Raw genomic sequence first — 19687 nt, forward strand, 5'->3', positions numbered from 1 at the left:
AGTGACCTCAGCCGCTCCTCATACAGCTTCCCCTCAAGGCCCTTCATCATCTTAGTTGCCCTCCTTTGGACAGTCTCTAATGGTTTAATATTTTTCTTATATTGCAGTGCCCCAAACTGCACACAATGTTCAAGGTGAGGCCATCCAGTGAAGAGCAGAGCAGGACAATCCCCTCCCTCAGCTGGCTGGCGATGCTTTGCCTGATGCCCCCCAGGTTGGCCCTCCTGGCTGCCAGGGCACTGCTGACTCATATTCAACTTGCCAGGACTCCCAGGTCCCTTTCCGTGGTGCTGCTTTCCAGCATCTTGCTCTCCAGTCTGTATGTAAACCCCGGGTTGCCTCATCCCAGGAACATAATCCACCACCTGCCTTTTCATATCATTGGCGATTGCCCAGTCCCCTAATTTGCTGAGGTCTCTCTGCAGGGCCTCTCAGCTTTTGAGGGAGTCAACAGCTCCTCCCACTTTTGTACTGCCTGCAAATATACTTAGTATCACTTCGAGTCCTGTGTCCAAGTCATTTATGAAGATGCTGAAGAGCACAGGGCCTAAGATGGAGCCCTGTGGAACCCCACTAGTGGCAAGTCACCAATGTGATGTCCCCCTACTCACTACAACCCTTTTTGCCTGACCCATGAGCCAGTTGTTCGTCCACTGCATGATGTGTTTATCCACCTGTGTGCTGGACATTTTGCCCAGAAGGATCCTGTGAGAGACAGTATCAAAAGCTCTACTGACATCCAGAAAGATTACATCCACTGGCTTCCTTTGATCAGCTAGGTGGGTTACCTTGTCATAAAAGGAAATCAGTTTGACAAGCAATAACACACATTTGAATCTTAGGTCCCCTCAGAGAAAGGAATATGAAACCTAGCACTTCCAAAACAAAAATAACTTGCCTCAAAAATAACATCTCAAAAACAAGAATAAGACTCAAAAAACCACAGATACATCCACTGGTGATCTATGATGTTATAAGCCTTCTTCAAAAATCTCTGGTATTTGCTCAAGTGGAGATTAATCCCAAACACTAGTTGGCTTGGGATTAATTAACCAGTTGGCTGTGGGCCTACTGACTATAGCTTTGCAGATAAAAGACTTGGGGGACAAGAAGTGGGTGTGAGACAGCAGCGTATCCTTGTGACAAAGCAGCCCAACAGCATCCTGGGCTGCCTTAATAACACCAGCAGACATAATGTACCTTAACTCTGGTGAGACCACACATGAAGTGCTGAGTTCAGTTCTTCTGAGCTGCCCAGTGTGACAGGGACATGGACATCTCTGGATGAGTCCAGCAATGGGCCACAAAGATGATTTAGGGCTTGGAGCACCTGTCATATAAGGAGAGGCTAAGAGAAATAGGACTATGCAACCTAGAGAAGGGAAGGTTCAAGAGGAATTTTACCAAGGTGCAAAATTACCCATTTGGAAGTGGGGCAGAGACTAAAGAAGATGGAACCAGATTCTCCTCAGTCATGTCCAGTGACAGGACAAGAAGCAACAGGCACAAACTGAAGCACAGAAAATTCTGTTTAAACGTATCTCCATCGCTGGAGATATCCAAAATGCAACTCAACAATGTCCTGGGCAACTTACTGAAGGCGACTTTGCTTTGAGCAGGAACTGAAGTAGAAAATCTCTTAGTGTTCATTAGGATTATATGATACTAAGATATCAGCAATGTCAGTGTTACATGATTTAAGATATGATTTTCTCTTCACTAAATGAAAACAAATTTTAAGCAAATTATAATCTTACAATAAATAGACCCATTCATGTTTAGATCTCCGGGATTACTACATATATTTATCTAATGTAATAGTAAAGAAGTCACAGAATATTAATAATGGACATACCCTAATTTTATAGATTATGAAATTAGTATTTCCAGAAAAATTAAAACCCTTATCTGCACATACATTGTAACTAAGCACCTAAACAGTAACATAAAGCATTTTTTAAGGAAAACTATCATATTTTGAAAGAATTACTATTTATGTGAGTATACAGATACAGTATACTTAATTTTATCTACCCACTGTGATTTCAGTAAAGTAGTATATCTCACTACAGAAAAAAAATTATACAGTTTTAATCAGAATTTAACTAGTATTTTCTCCTCTTTATTGCAAAGCCACAAAAATGAATAAATTATTGACAAATGGATATATCTGGAATGGCATCAGCATAGAAGACCAGATGGATCTTGACAATTTTTATTTAACAGCATATGAAATCCCATAGCTCCCCTAACATACTAAAACTGCTCTCTTCAGATGTGCTACTGACCATCTGGGAGCTATAGAAACTTGGCACATTTTTCTACAGCTTGCTAAAGTTTTGAAATAAACATCTCATGCTTACACTTCACTTTTTCAACACCATTTCTGGGAAAACAGGACTCAAACAAAAAACTCTTAAACAAAATAATTTTAAAAACTCTCATTCCCAAAGAAAAATATTTATTTTGAGGCTTCTGGGTTTAAAAAAAAAAACACTCAAGTTACACAGAGATCAATTTTTGAATCATATATACCTAATGCTAGAAAGCAACACTGCAGCTCAGGCAGGATTTAGAGTCCTATAGTTTAACAGGCTTCCCACACTTGGTGCCTCAGGAACAGTGAGACAGGACATGATCAGAATGACACTGAAAATATCTGCAGATATACTGAAAAAGAAGAGATGGTATCAAATTCAGACGAAATGAGACACATCTGCAGGAGAGAGGCAGAGTACAGAAGTACAGTGCCAGGAGAAGGCATGAGGAAATGTAACTCCTGGATTTCTTTGAGACTTGGACAGACACTTTGAGACTTGGACAGACACATACAATCAGATGGTATAGGAGAATGAGGAAAAACATGGTTAGACAAAGCTAAGAAAGGGAAAGTAAATTTTAAAGGCAATACGAGTAATTGTCAAACACTCTTATCACAGAGGATGAACACGAATGATCTGTGCCACCAGCAACACCAGCTAGAACAATTTCAACCCAGTGTAGAGTCAAATTCAGATATCATTGGAAAGTAGAGAAAAAGAGCACTAGACAGTAATTACACAGAGGACATAAAAAGAGAAATGAAAATGAAAGCAGTTGATTACAGGAACAAACTTCCCTTTTTAAGCTGGGACATGATGCAGGGCCAGACTGTGGGGAGAAAAGATTCAAAAAACAGGTGAATGAGGAAACTAAAAAGAATAAAGAGCACAAACGTAACATGCCTTTTTGTGTTTAACAACTTCAGATTTCTCTAAGCCAGTGTGGTTTTTAAAGTAAAATACTTCTACTGTGGGTGGGGAGGGAGGTGTACCGAACTTTGTAGAAGCACCTAGAGAAGAACAGTGCAAAAAGAGGCAAAAGGAAGTTGTTTGCTTAAACATGCAGAGAAAAATCTTGTCCACAGTTAGTGCTATACAGCACGTTCAACCTCACTGGTAACCATCATAAAACTGGTACTCTCACTATTGTGCTTCATGTGTTTAAAATGTTCTTCTGAACTCTCAGCAACTTTCCAACTTTTTGTGAGACAATTTTGACGTTATTGATGAATCATCATTACTGCTCAAAAGCATAGCTCTTTTGTGGTTATTTCTGATTACGCACAGAGAAAACAACTCCTTAACTATCTACTAAAAATTCCCATAAAATGTTTTAATTTAACTGGCTCATTTAGGTGTGGTCACACTAACCTCTACAGGTAGAGAGTTACATGGCAATTCTTCAATGGCACCTGACCATATATAATGTCTTACCCTACAGTAAAGGAGAGATAAACACAAACAAACTCGATGCAACTACGCTTTGAGTAGGTAAATTATCCTGAATTGAAAACGGAGCAAAACAGCATGCACACAGCTAGGTATTCAGAGTTACTATTCTTGCACATACCAGACCACTCATAGTCAGGTCATTGACACTTGGACATTAGCAGTGTATAGAGTGAAACTAAGTCTAGTTTGTACAGATCAATCTTTACCTATGCAGCAAATACAAAGTATTGTTACATGTAAATCAACTAATACCACAAAATTAAATAGCTACACAAATATTTCAAAGAGATTTATCTCTCTTAAGAACTTCCACTGAAGATGGGAAATACCATTTCATCATGTGCCAAAAGCAATTATCACCTGTCATCACTCTGAACTACAAGATCAAGTTCTTAATGTAAGTTCCATTCACCAGTTTCCTAATTTTTAGTCCAGCTATATATGTAAATATGGCTACTTTTTATCACTGCATCTATTAAGAAAGTGCAGTTTTGAAACTACTTTTATCAAGGAAAAAAGTATGAAATACAATACTGGAGAAAGATAAAGAATTTCATACCAAAACGCAAATATACAAAAGCAAAAGCCACAGAAGCAGGATTCTGATACTGTCTCTGATAGACATCCTCTCTCACAGGGGAATAACACTTAATTTCCTCAAACACAATATGAAAAAGTAGTCTCTTCATTACTACGTCACAACCATCTTTTGAGACCCAGGAATGGAATATACTGCAGTAAATAATTTTAGCAACAAATGACAGAGGAAATGAAGAGTGAGCAGTGCCACACCTGATAGTCTGCCATAATATGTCTTTTACAAATACATTTTATAGTGAATTGTGAGCTGAGGGCTCTGCCACCTTTGACTTATTCTACCCCAGTCTTTACAATCTGGTTAATCAGTGATTCATGGTCCACCCCACTCAGATATCTGCACTCATCTGTAAGGAGACAACCAAATTTTCAATACAAAGGCAACATCCAGATGCTAATCCAATGTCTTGGAGCTAACTGCAGATCACTTTTGTTCCTGTGCCCTATACACTGGGCCATCAGCGTGTGCAATTCCAGTGCTTTCTCCTCAAAGGGGGCTTTGGAAAGCATGTATTTATGTGCCTATGGTTGAGTTGATTCTTCAAAACACAACACCATTACTTCAGCTCTGACTGAAGAGAATTATATAACTGGTTAACAAGCAAGATCAAAGCACATATTTTTCTGTTTAAAAAAACTTCATATTCAGGAAAAAAACAAGTAAGTTGCAAATTACTAAACAAAGACTTAGTTAAACATACCAATCACAAAATTCTAGAAACCGCATGTTCTGCAGCTTTGTTTCTGGCCCTGCTGCAGAATCTCACTGGACTTGGCACTGCTACTTCCTATTTTCCTCTCAAAACTTATATAACACAGAGGAATTTACTTACCTGCAGTAATATTACATCATGATGACTGTTAGAAACTCTAAGAAATACACTGCTAATCATTTATAGTAGTACTGAAAACTCAGTAGTGCCATTTTTAATTGAGAATGGCTCAATTAAAGGCTGTTAATGAGTAAAGAACTGGAAGAAATTATGTTTCTTTCAATCAAATGGTAGTTTTGCTGGTTTAGTTTTGCATGAAAACCACATGACACTACTGTCACTGACTGCATACCTCATTAACTACAGAAATACTAACAAACAGACTGCAGTGAGAAGTATTTAGATTTTTACCATGCAATAATTAAAAACTACAGTATGGATAAACGTTTTACCTTAACAGAGAGACGAAATAAGCTATTTCTACCTGTGTTCTATTAATACCAAAATGTCAGGTAATTACAAAGCAGAACATAGAGAGATGTAAAAATGTGTAAAAGGTGTAAAATGTGTACAAATGTGTACAAATGCAAAATCTTACTCACCAGAGTGCAATATTTGAGAACCACTTTACAAATGAGCTAATCTTTTATCTGTATTTCTCCAATATCTATACTTGCAAGTTATATAACATACCTGTTTTTCTTAAACACATAGTAGAACAGTAATTTTTCTATTTAAAAAGGCAGTGCTAAAAACAGACTTGTTGATACAGAGGAAATAACAGCTGTATTCACACACTGTCATACTAGAATGCTTAAGAACAGAAATTGTCAAGACATTCCACACCACTGAGAAACATTCTCACACAAAAGAACGTTTGGTGTGCTGTATAACTGGTGTTCATTTAAGAACATTAAAAAAACCTAAATTGTAATTACATTCATATAATTAAAAAAAATGCAGTTTCAAATGCTTTTATGTTCAGCATTAATATCAGATAAAACCACAGCTGTTTGAAGAGATGACACATAACAATCCCTCTACCAGGTTCTAGAAGTTGTTTTCCAGCCATGTATAAACATGCAGGGTATTTCATTAAATATCAGACTTGTAATTTAACATAACATAATTAAAATCGGGTATTGATTGTCATTTTACAGATGAGAGTTCTGTAGGAAGCCAAAATAAACACTGACAAATAGGAGAAGCGTGGAAATTCACATTAAGAAGAGAAATACAAGTTTTATTGCCATTTCATTATTTAAGCAATAAGAACAGAGTATCATAACCTTACAAGTTTCGAAAGTGAATTGTTTCAGTAAAATCAATTCACTATTTTGGTATCCTAAACAAAAGCTGCAAATTGATATAAATCAAGTATCAGATACTGCAATAGCTATAGTATTTAAAGTATTCACAGAGAAGTAATGCATTTTTATTGCTGAAATTAAGTTTCGAATACAAAGCTTTAGTTCCTCAAAATAGTTTCAACTGCAGTTCCTCTGAAAGCAGCAGGAAGGAAAATGTAGAAGAAAAACCGTTTGAAGCAATATTCTTGTCTTGTGAATTATTTGTTCAGACACCCTTTAGACACACAATAATAGAGTTAGAATGATGGGTATCATCTGTTTTGTTCTTAGCTGAGTAGGCATTTATTCCTTTTAACCTTTTAATTATTTGTCCACAAATGGCTGACAGCTCTGTGTCTCTCACCACATGTTATGATCCTAGTGGTTCTCAGAAATCAGACACAGAAATTAATGCACGGAATCAACAGCTGTCAACAGTATCAAAGAAAAAAATTCTTGGATTTAGATATCAGCATTCCTCTATCTTTCTTAAAATTACTTATTACCAAAATATAATGCTCATGGGTAGGGTATTAACACGACAAAAGATTTGGGGAGAGATGATACACAAAAAGCAATAGTCTGCTCACATTCTATTCTGATCAGTTCCATTTCATCCAGTTGATGTGCTCTTGTTATCTGTATTAAATAACGTAATTTCCCTTCATTTTCTTTCCCTCTATTACTTCCGGTTCCTTACAATGTTTGTTGATGTCAACATCAGAGAATAATAATGACAAAAGTTATAGACAAAAACCGAGAGAAAGACAAAGATAGGAGAAACATGTACTTCTCTATGGTATTTTGATACTTAAAAGGCAATTTTATCTTATTTTTCATGAAAGTTCCAGTAAGTTAAGTAGGCAGGTACCCTATAAGCCTTCCACAGAGCTGAAACTATTAGAAGGTATTGATGTCAAATGACTGTGAAGTATTAACGCAAATTCTAGTGAAAAAAGCCATGAAGTCTCCTGAAATAAGTGAAATATAGAGGTGCAATAAACAGAACACTCTATCTATGAGGACATAATATACATATGACTGTATGGAGACTGGATATCACCATCTAAGGAAGTAAGGAAACTTAACATACTTCTGAATCTCAAGATAACAATGCAACTCATCCACATGAAAGTGGCAAGAAGAGTGGGAACTCTCACTACCAGCACTACATCGAGTGGTGAGCTTCAGCTACACTAGCACGTTTGTGTTCCAATTACCATGACAGAGCTAGTTAGTTAGTTACTATGCTGCTGTTTCTACTGATATGCAACCTTGCAGGAACCAACAGATTCAGATTGATGGTTTTTGTTGGCAGTTATTTTGCATACATATAGCAATGCCTGTCAAAAGAGAGGTAACAGCAAGAACTGTCTGAGCTATTCACTTCATTTTTTCCCATATCACAGCATGAGATGCAAAATAAAACATTACAGATTCAACAGAAGATTAAGACATCAGATGTTTTTATCTACATTAACTACTAGATAGGAATACTCCAGCCATTTGCCCACAGTATCCCAAGCTCCTGAATCCTAACTTCTAAAATTAATCCTTGCTCTTATTTTATGACTCAAATCCTATGCTCTATCTGGCAGGAAACACCTCCAAGGAATATTTTCAGTTCTGGAAGGTTGTTCCAATAAACTACCTCTATATTTATAACATAGTTTCAGAAAAGCAAACAGGGAAACTGACACAAGTTTGCTGTGATAATGAACAAGGCTGTAAAGCATCTGTGAACTGGAAGATCTTTTCATATGGAGAAAAAAAACAAAAAAGGAAGCAAAGCTTGACAGCTTTAATGTTGCATTCTGGAGAAAAGATTCTTGCCTCAGCTATAAAAATATGCCCTTTAACATATATTCTTTGCTACCTTCTCTCTTTAAAAAATAAGTTGATCACACTGATAAGATAAACACAATTAAGTCTGACTTAAAAAAAGCCTTATCTCTCTACAATTCCTTTTCCTGGATTTAACGAAAGCTACCATCTACAAACTCTAACAGCACCAATGAATTGCCTTTAGACCAAGAAATACACCTACCTTGGTAGATTTTTTCCAGTTTTGCTCAATGTTTAAGATTTTGCTCTCTCAACCTCAATTTGTTACCAGAATATGATGACCAAAACCAAATAACTTTGACAACCTCACAATCAGTTAAACTATATTAAAAAACCAATAAATTACACAGAAAAAGAGAGCCAGGTTAAAGATTTTTTGTTACAAAATGCTCAGCATAATTGCTTATACAAGTAATTTGCAGAACGCTTCCTTAGGTTTCATTACAGTGATTTGTTCATTAGAACATTTTAATATTTATTATTCTAATTTTATATTAATTTCTTTCATTCTGTATGTCAACAACACTCCTAAATTTTTTTCTAGTATTGTTTGGAGTTCCTTTCTTACTTTTGAATATCACAAAAGAAATCAGCTACTAAAATAAATAACTTCTGAAACCTTGTTCATTCAATTCCACCCACAATACAGAAAGTATTGGAATTCTGCCACATTTCTGAAAGGCAAATACAAATGTCTTCAAATGACTCTGCAACTTTCTATTAAGTCAGTCCTCAAAAGTTGTTCTGCACTTTCTTTACCTCAGCCCCCTCCCTTGTCCCTGCTTTGCACCAGTATAGAAGCTCTTGCTTCTTGAACCAAGTCAACAGTCTAAACCTGCTTATGACCTGTCCTAATACCAGTTTGTTTGAAAACACCAAGCAGCAACCAGAAATAGACTATTTCTCAGCTAGGCTTCTTCTCCAGTCCTATGACAAATTGGTACTGTGAGCTGTCTCCCCCCAGAGTAAAACAAAAAAACTGGACCAATTGCAAAGTGGTGGAAATGAAAGGGGAGGAGTGTTGGGTCACATTGACCCCAATTCAAATCAGCATAATCAGTGATGGAACTGCAACCTTGGACTAGATATCTCACTTGCAAACAACCAAAGCTATGCAGCGTGCACACCAGCCCTTGCTTTCAGTTAACTCAGCCCTGACATAATTTAACAATTGTCTACAAAATTACTACATCATTAACTCCCATGTAAATAAATCAACAGAACAAAAAAAACAATAAAGACAGGCAACACACACAATAAATTAGGTTCTTAAAAATTTGACGACCCTATAATACAAATTTAATAATACATAAATAATAAAATATATTATACTATACATAAATAATAGAAACTTGATTACTGTACAGGACCCTTCCAAGCAATTATTCTTGTGGTAGTACATTATGTTATGAAGTCAACTCTTTAACAATCATCACTTCTACAAAACCAAATATTTCCACAACGTAAAACAAGAATGTACCACTCTCAATCTTCCCCACCTGCTATTTGAATTACACCTTCAAAGGATCCTGCTGAACAAGATGAGAATTTTTATTCTGAGCCTTTACTGCTAAGCATCCTTTTCAGTTTAAGGATACTTTCACAATATGCCCTAAGAGGTGGAGGACACCATCTAGGGAACTGGAAAGCAAACTGACATATACATAGAAACCAAGATCTTTGTAACAAAACACAATGCCATATCCTACTTCCTTAGAAAATTCCTGAACCACATGCTGATGGGCAATTATAATTCCTTAAATTCAGTACATTTTAATTTTAGAAGATGTGGACAACAGATATACACCATGTTCCATATGGATCAGGCAAAGGACACTGAATTACTGTTTCAAAATTAAATTCCATGAACCACAGAGACAGTTAAAACAAAAGCAGTGGAAGGGAATATTATCTCTGTCAGCAACAATAACTAGAATTTAAGAACAACTGGACAAAAGATATTAAATAAGGAAACCACTTAATTTTTTCCCTGCAGCTTCCCCTATGAAGAGAAATAATATTATGAAAAAATAATTTCTAAATTCAAAGGGTTTATTATTCAAATGAAAGCAAATAGATGTATTTAACAGTAGATCCAGACAATAAACAAACCCACAAAACCGTAACTTTAAAAAAATGAGCTATGATCATAGTGTGCAGTATCCACCTTGATGTCATTAATACCAGGAATCCTATGAAGGATATGGAAAAGGCCCCAGGTTGTATTTCTGTGCAAAAACTGCTTATACTGTTAATGTAAATTACTGCCTCTTGCTAAGTGGTTTTACACTAGGTATATAAATAATAGAATTGTCTACATTTAAAAGCTGCACTATTAGAATGCCTAACTGAAGTTATAGGCAAAATCTCTTAGCTCAAGTCAGAAACATGTTCTTTAATCTGCTAGACAGACTTTTGTATTCAAGTATTAACATGAACCTCTAGCTGCCATCTACCAGTACAGACCTGCTAGCAGAGATTGTTTTTTGCAGGATGGCAATAGTGTTGGTTATACTGTCACCAAGTCTAATATTTTAAAAGACAATCCCTGTCTCAGTTTATCACAGTAATATGTAGCAAGAGAAAAGGAATGAAGACAGTTTCAGAAATCAATCCGTCTATGAGAGAAACTCACAGCGAAACATTTCACCTCAACACAGCACTTAGAGGAAAAAAAAGTGCACCACTTGCACTCTGATATATAAACCCATTGCCCCTCATACGCAGCAAAAGGTTGTAAACGTTGATGTCAGAAAATACCTCGAAGACTGGTGGTATACCCACATCAGTTTCAAAGAAAATCACAGGCTCTCAGAAGAATTAAGTAAAAAAAGGTGGAACTAATTACTCTACTTCTGTATAATTTACAAGGCTAGAAATATGCCGGCACGTGTGCTTTCAGAATTTTAATTTTTCAAGCACAGCTATGATAATGAGAGACAAACACTAAAGTATAAGGGGAGGTTTTAAGTACATAGACACATTTTTTAAGAACTCATTAAAAAAAAAACTACATAGCAGATGTACAGTGAATAAACAGTTTTCCACTTACAAAAATCTGTAAATTACATTTCACACATAGAACGAACAGACCCTCTAAACTTAAATCCAAAGTAACACAAATTATCCTTGATCTCCAAGCAAGTACTCGCAGTTAGGCCCAATTTCCCCTCAACTAAGTTTTGGTCCCTCAGCTGAAGTGTTCACAGGAGGACTTCAGCCATGCTGCAGCCCCAGAGCTTGTACCTGCATTAAGACACTCATGGTTCCAGGGAACATTCCCAGATACTGGCATCTGAGCAGCATTACTCCCAGCTGCAGCCTTGGCATGGTTGTGGACAACCCTCTCCCAGTTTGTCCACAGCCACCCAGTTCAGGAAGGCAAAAGCATCACAAAATGGTCCTGGTAACATGTGTGAAGTACCCATTAGATTAATTATGTCAATACCTCTTTCTCCTTACATTACCAAGCAACCTTGAATGAATAATGATTCGTATCCTGGCTGACAACAATAACTTTCTGAAGTTACACAGGATGATACAAAGGCATCAATTAAATTATGCTTTCTCTTAAGGAAAATACAAATAGATGTGTGTGTGTATATATATAAATATATATGTATATATATAAATTCGTAGAACAGTCTACAGCTGTTCTACGAATATTCCTTCTGCTTCTATTTACAAAATAGAAAAATATGCACACATTCAAATACAGATGGATCATGCAATGTCATATTTCAACATCCTCAAGGAACAATAATTCTAACAAAAAGATACTCTCAAAATCATGCGAACTCTGCGAGCACATCCTCAGAAAAATCTGCACTAAATTAGTAACAATTTCATAACTGAACTCCTGCTTTGCCAATAATAACCAGCTGTTGGAAAATAATGTTTTCCAGACCAAAAAGAAAAAAGCTAATTTAAAGATAAATTACACCTTAAAGAACTACTTTAACAGTCTGCAAAGAACTTTCTCCTCAATGAGAGGAGATGCATCACCAGGAAGTAACAACTCTATCAGTACGTGGCAAAAACCAATAGAGTCAGCAATAAAAATTAACTTAGACAAAAATTATGTATTACTTCACATAGCAGTTTACAGGAGCGTGTTAAACACTACAAACCACTCTCTGCACTTTTTTTAATTCTGTAGAAAGGTTATGAGGCCTGAAAAACAATCTGTATGTTCTGACTAATAAGAGAGAAGCTGTAACATGCTTTCTCCAATAAACAAAGGTACAAGGTCCTTACTTGTTCACCCTTTTCTGTTTCAGCTCATGTGTTCTGCACTCAAGACTTCCATCTTATACACCCTTAGGCTCTTTAGTGAGCGTCCCATGCGTAAAGCATTCTCAAGGAATCGTAATAGAAACCAAGTTTTATACAGACACAAACTAGTAATGCTAAACACTGAAAAACATTAAAAATTGATCAGGTATTTTGACTAGAACTCAAGAAAATTTTAATCAAGCCCCTACTCACACTGTGCATTTTTACTTACAGTGCAAAACCTACTTACTTCCTCTGCATTTTTGCATGACTGACCCTAGAAAACTCTCAACTTAATCAAAGATAATAATTACTGATACTAAAAAGTTGGATTTTGTTTGAAGAACACTGATACTGGTAATTCACTCTGAAGGAGGAAGGCACTATATATACCTGCTAATTATTCCTGGCATGGAAATTACATCCATACTGATACCAGGTATTTTCAGCCTACAAGGAACAGTAGGAGTGAGTACTTAGTACATTCTCCTAGTTTCATCATAAGCATTTTCCAACAATTTCTCCCACACTTAATCATAAAAATCAAAACTCTGTAGGGCTTTCAGATTAGTCTTATGGAAGCATCAACATTCCCAATACACTATACCCAGCAGCCTAACAGAATTTTAGCCTTTATTCTAGGAGCCAGAAATAAGAATTTGTAGACTCCCAAATTATCTACTGAATCAATCCTTTTGATTTTCTAACTTTTTGAAATATATCTTTGCTTTAAATGAAGTCAGTTAGCAGACAGAGAGGGTAAGAAGGAAGAGCAAACTGCAATTTTTTGAATTTCTTTGTGTCTGTAGCTTTAATGGGATATATTTACAGAATGGCCAAGACTGGAGTGAACCTCTAGAGATCATCTAGTCAAATCACCCTGCTCAAAGCAGGGTCACCTGAAGGAGGTTGCTCAGGTGGAGTTCTGTCCAGTGGGTTCTGAATATCAACAATGATGGAAAATCTATACCTTTCCCTGATCAATCTGTCATCTCTCAGGTTGGCCAATCATAATTGCACCTTTGTTAATCAATGCCAGCTACTCCCAACAACCTTCTTGTACTTCCCACATTTCAAAGTGGTTTCCAGAATAATTTGTTCCCATAGATAGCTTTATGGTTATTTGCCCTAAAAGTTCTGAATCCTCCTTCTTTCCCTTCATGAAGGTAAGGAGTGATGTTTGTTTTCTAGCAGCTCCCAGGAGCTGTCATGACCTTTCAAATGCAGTTGAAGTCTTTGTGATGACATCAACCAGCTCCCTCAGCACTCCAGGATGCACCCCATCAGGTCCCACTTCTATACATTAGTTTTATCTAAACATTTCATAGTCTAACTTACCTCCACCCAGAGCAACTCTTCCTAGCTCTAGACTTTCCCTCAGGTCTCATGGCCCACAGTTCCTGAAGGTAAGTCTTACAAGTAAAGGCCTAAAGATAGAGAGTGCCTCTGCCTGTTCTGCATCATTTATCACTTGATTCCCTACCCCATTCAGTAGAGGACCCAGACCTTTCATTTTCCTTTTGCTACTGATACACCTGTAGAAGCCCTTTTTTTTTTTGCCCTTCACATCCCTCCCCAGATTCAACTCCAGGTGGGCTTTGGCTTTCCCAACCCATGCCTGCACCACACAACTCTGCTCCCACCTCTTGTACATTTCCATTCTATGTTTGGATTTTGTCGGGAGCTTCCTGTGCAATCATGAAGGACTTTTATTCACCTTTTCTTGATTTCCTCTTCATCAGAATGAATAACTCTTGAGTTGAGAAAACAAATGTAACTAGCTCCCCTGGATCCCTCTTGTCTCTAACATACTCCACTTTTCCTGGGCTACTCCATAATGTAACTAAGCGTATTAAGCTGTTGAAATGTTTCTGCCAAAGGTAGCTGTTGGATCTTCTGGGAAACCTCTTTATTAGCACTATATTAGGTAAGTAACATCAGTTTCATTGACTGAAAATTGAAAGGCAATTTCAACATAATGATCTCTGTCCTTTGCCATGTTAGTTGTATCAAAATGAACAATCAATATAATCTGAAAGCAATTTTATTACTTTAGCATTTTCATAACTCATTAGTAAATAAGTACTTATCATAATCTAAACCTGAAAGACACAGGCAAATGGAACAAATACAAGAGTTAAAACAACACGATGGAAGACTTTTCAACTTAATTTAAATAGGTGTTATTCCTCTGCTCAACATACTTTTTCAGTGACACTTGACTTACCACTAAAGATACTTTTTAAAGGTATGTGCTTCATCATCTGACACCTTACAATGTCTACTGAGAAAGAAAAACTCATATATAGGTATATACCATATATAGGTAAAAAATCACAAACTACACATGTTGGAGCTATGCTGGCATAAGCATCAGAGGAAAAAGTCTCAGCTGCTAAAATGTGAAAAAATTGACCCTCCAGAAAAGTCCAATTTTTTCAGTAGATTAGAAAATTAAATTAAGTATTTCTAAAAAATTAATCCCTCTAGAAAAATAAATAGTTTCATAAAAATTGATTTGTTATCTGGTGTGCTCACTGCACTTATTTAATTTGCTTATTTAATGTCCTTATTTAATTTGCTGCTGCAAAGTCTAAAGGAAATTAAGAGTAAAATCTTATTAATCAGTATAATTTATACACCAAGTGACAAAGTGACACAAATATTTATTTTTATAGGTGAATCCCTAACATAAGAGTGTTCCAGCTGACAATAAGACTTTCCCAATCGAGATGGAGTTGGGTTTTTTAGTACAAAATGGAGTAAACATCATCAGGAGCAAGAGCAGTATTAACTTCAATTTAGCAAAACCGAAAAATTAAATGCAAATCAATAAGAATTTAAACCCAATAGTGTCTTTTTCCAACAGAAATTCTGCACTTCTTCAGGGCACATTGAGAAGAACTCTATCGCCACTTACTGGGCAGATAAGGAAGTTCGTAGTTTGAAAACAGCACAAAAGGGTGATTGCAAAGCTACCGGCGTGAATAGGCAACTCAGTTATACGGAGGATACTAGTCTGACAGAAGTATTTCTTCTTGCTGTTAGCTCTCACATGCCATACACTTGAGAACATTATACTCCACTGTTTAAACTCTCCTAAACCCTTTACTTTTTTCACCGTTGTGTGGCCATAGTCGAAGACTTCCCTACCTACCAGTCAAAATATACTGTAATGACAATTGCTGTGTTCAAAACACAGAGGCTGAGCACATGAACTTATGTTAAATTTAAAACAGTGTAGGGCTATCAACACAAAAAAACTAACCTGGATTGTGATTTTGGGGGGTTTGGTTTGGTTTTGCTTTTGCTTTTTTGGTTGGAGATTGTTGCCTTTTTTTTTTAATTCCAGTGTGTATGGGCACATCCATACTGATGTCTCAAGCTAGATAATCCACCAGCATTATAAGCAAAAAAATTTTCTCCTCTGGAATATTCTACATTCTTTCCATCAACAGACAGTATTCTGTTCACAGAAATCACAGAATATCCTGAGTTGGAAGGGATCCACAGGGATCATCAAAGTCCAACTCCTGGCTCTGCTCAGGACAGCCCCAAGAATCTCCCTATGGGCCTGTTCCCAAAAGACTGTGTGTATGTTTGTACATATTTGTTTAATTACTCCTCAAACCTCAAAAAATACAAATATGACACTTCTTCCACATGTCTGCCTTTTCTTGCTGTTCTGACAAAATCACTCATTCACAAGCCATCTTCAAAACTGCCTACTTACCAAGTTTCTAGGTCAGGATCTCCTAACCATGTTTTTCGCAATAACAGATCCACTGTGACAATCAACATAGTGTAACACCTTTTTCTGCTTGTCTCCTAATCTTTCCTCCTATCCCACAAAAAGACTAAAACATGCATCAGAAACTGTTGTCTTCATCACCGTTTTTCTTCTGTCTCAGCTTCACAGGTTCATGCACACACATTACAGCAAGTACAAATAACTCCTCCAGTAGGCTCTATCAAAGCTGAAAACCCACAGAGTGCCACCACCTCCCAGACAATTCATCCGCACCATTCCCAGGTTTGCTGATGGGCAAATAAAGCGGCTGTACAAATTCTGACACCCAGGAAGCCTATTCATTATTCCCTCCCCCAAAGAACTACTGAGATCGATTTATGTTTATGCAAACATAAAACGATCAGATTTCACTTATCCACAGAAACAGACTTACTATACACACAGAGACTAACAAATCCATGGTAAGGATTCTAACAACATCACTGCCTTCCATTACCAGAAAATAAGCTAAAAAGATTGACACCACATAAAGGTAGTAATCACTATTTTACCTAAGTAATAGTAGGCCCGCTTACAAAATTCACCTCTCATCATATTAATTTTTGCCATGCACATTACCTCTGAGTCTCTCTTCTATAAGAAATGAAGTTGAATTTATTACTTCCCATTCTTTTATTTATTTAGCCTCTTGCTTCTTCACAAGCCTGTTTTCTTTTCAAATCCCCTTATCTCCACTCCACAAGTGACACCAACTAAGAACCAACCTTTGTTAGTCTCTAGTGCTCACTCTTTGTCTTTCTTCTGAGTTTCTTCAGTGGAAGAGATACCATCCTTTTACCTACATGCTACACAGTTCGACTCAAATCTTTCCTTAACTGTTACTACGCCATATTTCAGGAAAGAATCTACCTTAAGTATTTAATTATGTCTGCTTACGTTGTACAGATGGATATTCAAGAAATAGACCACATAAATCTGAACACAATTACAGCAACCACTTTCAACCTGACAGGATAAACACTCCTTTCGGTCTGCTTCCTCAAGTTTCCTGTAATGGTACATCAACTGTTTCACCTGTTTAAGTAATAAAAGTCTCACACTGTAAGTTTAGCCTTCAACCAATGTGATTTTTTTTTTTAAGAGAAAAATCTGTCTGAAAGTTATGTACCCCAGCAGCACCACATCACCATCATTGCCTGAACTGTACAGAGCATGCTAGAGTAACTGATGGAAATTACAATTCTAAGTAAGAACTTCTGTTAAGCCTCAGGTATGAACGTTAACTTTTTTCTCATAACTGTTAGAAACCATTCAGAGTTTCTCAGTGGTTCTTAAAAGCATTTCTAATGAGATATAGTTCTCGCTAAGTTTACAAGAAATCCTTATGCATGGGTTAAGCTTTTGTACTGTTTTCTGACAGGTAATGGAGAACTCAATTTCTAAGACCAACTGAAGATATTAAAAGCACCAAAACCTACCTGCTGCTCAGTATTTCCCTGCCCTAAACCACATCTACAACAGATTATTTGCTGCTGTTCAAGAGATTTACTGCACTTTACATAATACACAAAAAAAACCAAAAAAAGAACACCAGAATCCACAGAGAAAAGATACACAACATTCAAAGCAAAATACATGCACAGCAACTCCCTGAACCTGACTTTCCAAAAGCATTAGCAGATTAACAGTGTGTTAGCTGCTTTGCAGTATTTGCCTGGGCACTGTACACATTCAAAATAGGCTTACCCTCAATAAGAGAAAACACAGATTTTCAAGAGTAGCTAAAGCATTACTGACGGTATGGCTTATCTCACTGCATCTTATTTACCCTTTCAACTTTCAGATCCAACCAGTTTTTCATCTTTTGCCTTCTTTTTTGTTGTTGTTATGAGAACACATGCTCCTTCACAGCTGACACCACCACCAAAGGCAACAACTTATTTAGTATCACACAGCAAAGGCAGAATGAAATTATCACTTTTTAGAATATGAAAAACATAAACGCAAATACTAGCAAATTACCTATTGTTTAGAGAAGGGATTAAAATAGCACGTAGTACTCATTCAATAAAAGAGTAAGACAACATCACTACCTCCTATTTTCAGCCAAGTCTGCACCTTCATCCTTGAGCTCCTTACTTTTCTTCACACAGTCTTCTAAAAGAATTTCCTTTCTTCTCTTAGTTGCATGCACCCAGTTAGTATCATCATCGCCAGCCAGATCCTTTTCATCCGCAGCTTCTGCTTCAAATTGCTGAGAAGTGGCTCTTGAAACCTTCTCACCAATCTTTCTCTTCCACCCAAAAGAAGCCATCTGGAGAACTGGAGAAAAAAATACATTTTCGGTAGTTAGGTAACGCAACATTTAAGCACAGAGAATAAAAAACACATCTCACTCCTCTCGACCCCAGAGCAGTAACGTGGAGCAGACTGGCAGTCCCCCACGCCGGTTCTGCCCATGGTTACACCACAGGTGTTAATGAGGGATGCCGAGACTGGAGCCCCACTGCCGTTACCTGCGGCTCCCACTGGGCAATTCCCCCGAGCTGGAAGTGCCTCGCCACCCGCGGCCCAGCGGCAGGAAGCGGAAAGGCGGGGCGGCAGCGGCAGGAAGAAAAGAGAAGGGAGAAAGAAAGGGAAGGAAGGTCTCCGGCAGCCAAGGACAGCCGGGAGCTGTAGTTCGCCGAAGGACAGCCGCGGCTGGGGGTGTCAGTGCGTGTGAAATCCCGCTGCCCTGAGGCTCCCGGGGGGGAAGGAACTCGTGCGGCAGGCCGGCTATTCCCCGCTCCCGCCGGGATGCATGTGCGGACCGGGACGGCGCTGGTTAGCGGAGCGACAGCAGCGGAGGGGCGACAACACTCGTCCCTGTAGGAACCAGCCGTTCCCGACGCCGAGTGCCGCAGGGGGACATTGTGGGGGCGGGAATGGCCGGGCCACCTCGGCAGCACCGACTGCGCCTGGGACAAGTCACGCCCCGCGGGAAGGCGGCTCCTGCCGGGATATACCCCAAGGAAAAGTGACCAAGGCTGAGCAGGAAGGGGTTTAAAACTGCTCCCAAGTTACGGGGACAAATACCAAGGCAAAAGCCCCATCCGCGATGAGTGGAAAGGGCAGACAAGGCGAGCGACCACAGGGGAGAAAAAGGCAGCTTTTACACTGAGTATTCAGTGTCCTTCCCATCGCAAATTCCTTTTTCGCACCGAAAGGGTTTACAGGATCTAGGAAAAAACAGCAAGACCGTGTGAGCTCAGCTGGGGAGCCAGCCTGCCTACTTGGGAATTCTGCAGTCCTTTGTCGTGTTGCTGCTCCTTCTAAAATTGTAATAGCTGCTGTTTTTAAAACAAGTGTAACAGTTCTTGTCCACTTATAACATACAAAACACTG

General features: G+C 37.9%; 1 protein-coding gene across 2 annotated transcripts in view; it reads right to left on the reverse strand.

The window, feature by feature from the left end:
- The window catches only part of TTC33 (tetratricopeptide repeat domain 33), a 38785-nt gene extending 19211 nt beyond the window's left edge, over nt 1–19574 (reverse strand). Inside the window, exons 1-2 of one of the 2 annotated variants that reach the window (XM_051768245.1) lie at nt 19367–19574; nt 18397–18625 (exon numbers count right to left, since the gene is read on the reverse strand). In XM_051768245.1, the coding sequence (XP_051624205.1) occupies nt 18397–18617 (221 nt within the window). In that variant the 5' untranslated portion in view covers nt 18618–18625; nt 19367–19574. Of the gene's footprint in view, nt 1–18396; nt 18626–18819; nt 19157–19366 lie in introns of those variants that run through there. The other variant, XM_051768244.1, reaches the window with a different exon arrangement.
- Nucleotides 19575–19687: the final 113 nt, after the last annotated feature.

The sequence above is a fragment of the Manacus candei genome, unplaced genomic scaffold, assembly GCF_025592945.1.
Source record: "Manacus candei isolate 608988 ecotype Guabito, Panama unplaced genomic scaffold, ASM2559294v1 h1tg000093l, whole genome shotgun sequence".
NCBI lineage: Eukaryota > Metazoa > Chordata > Aves > Passeriformes > Pipridae > Manacus > Manacus candei.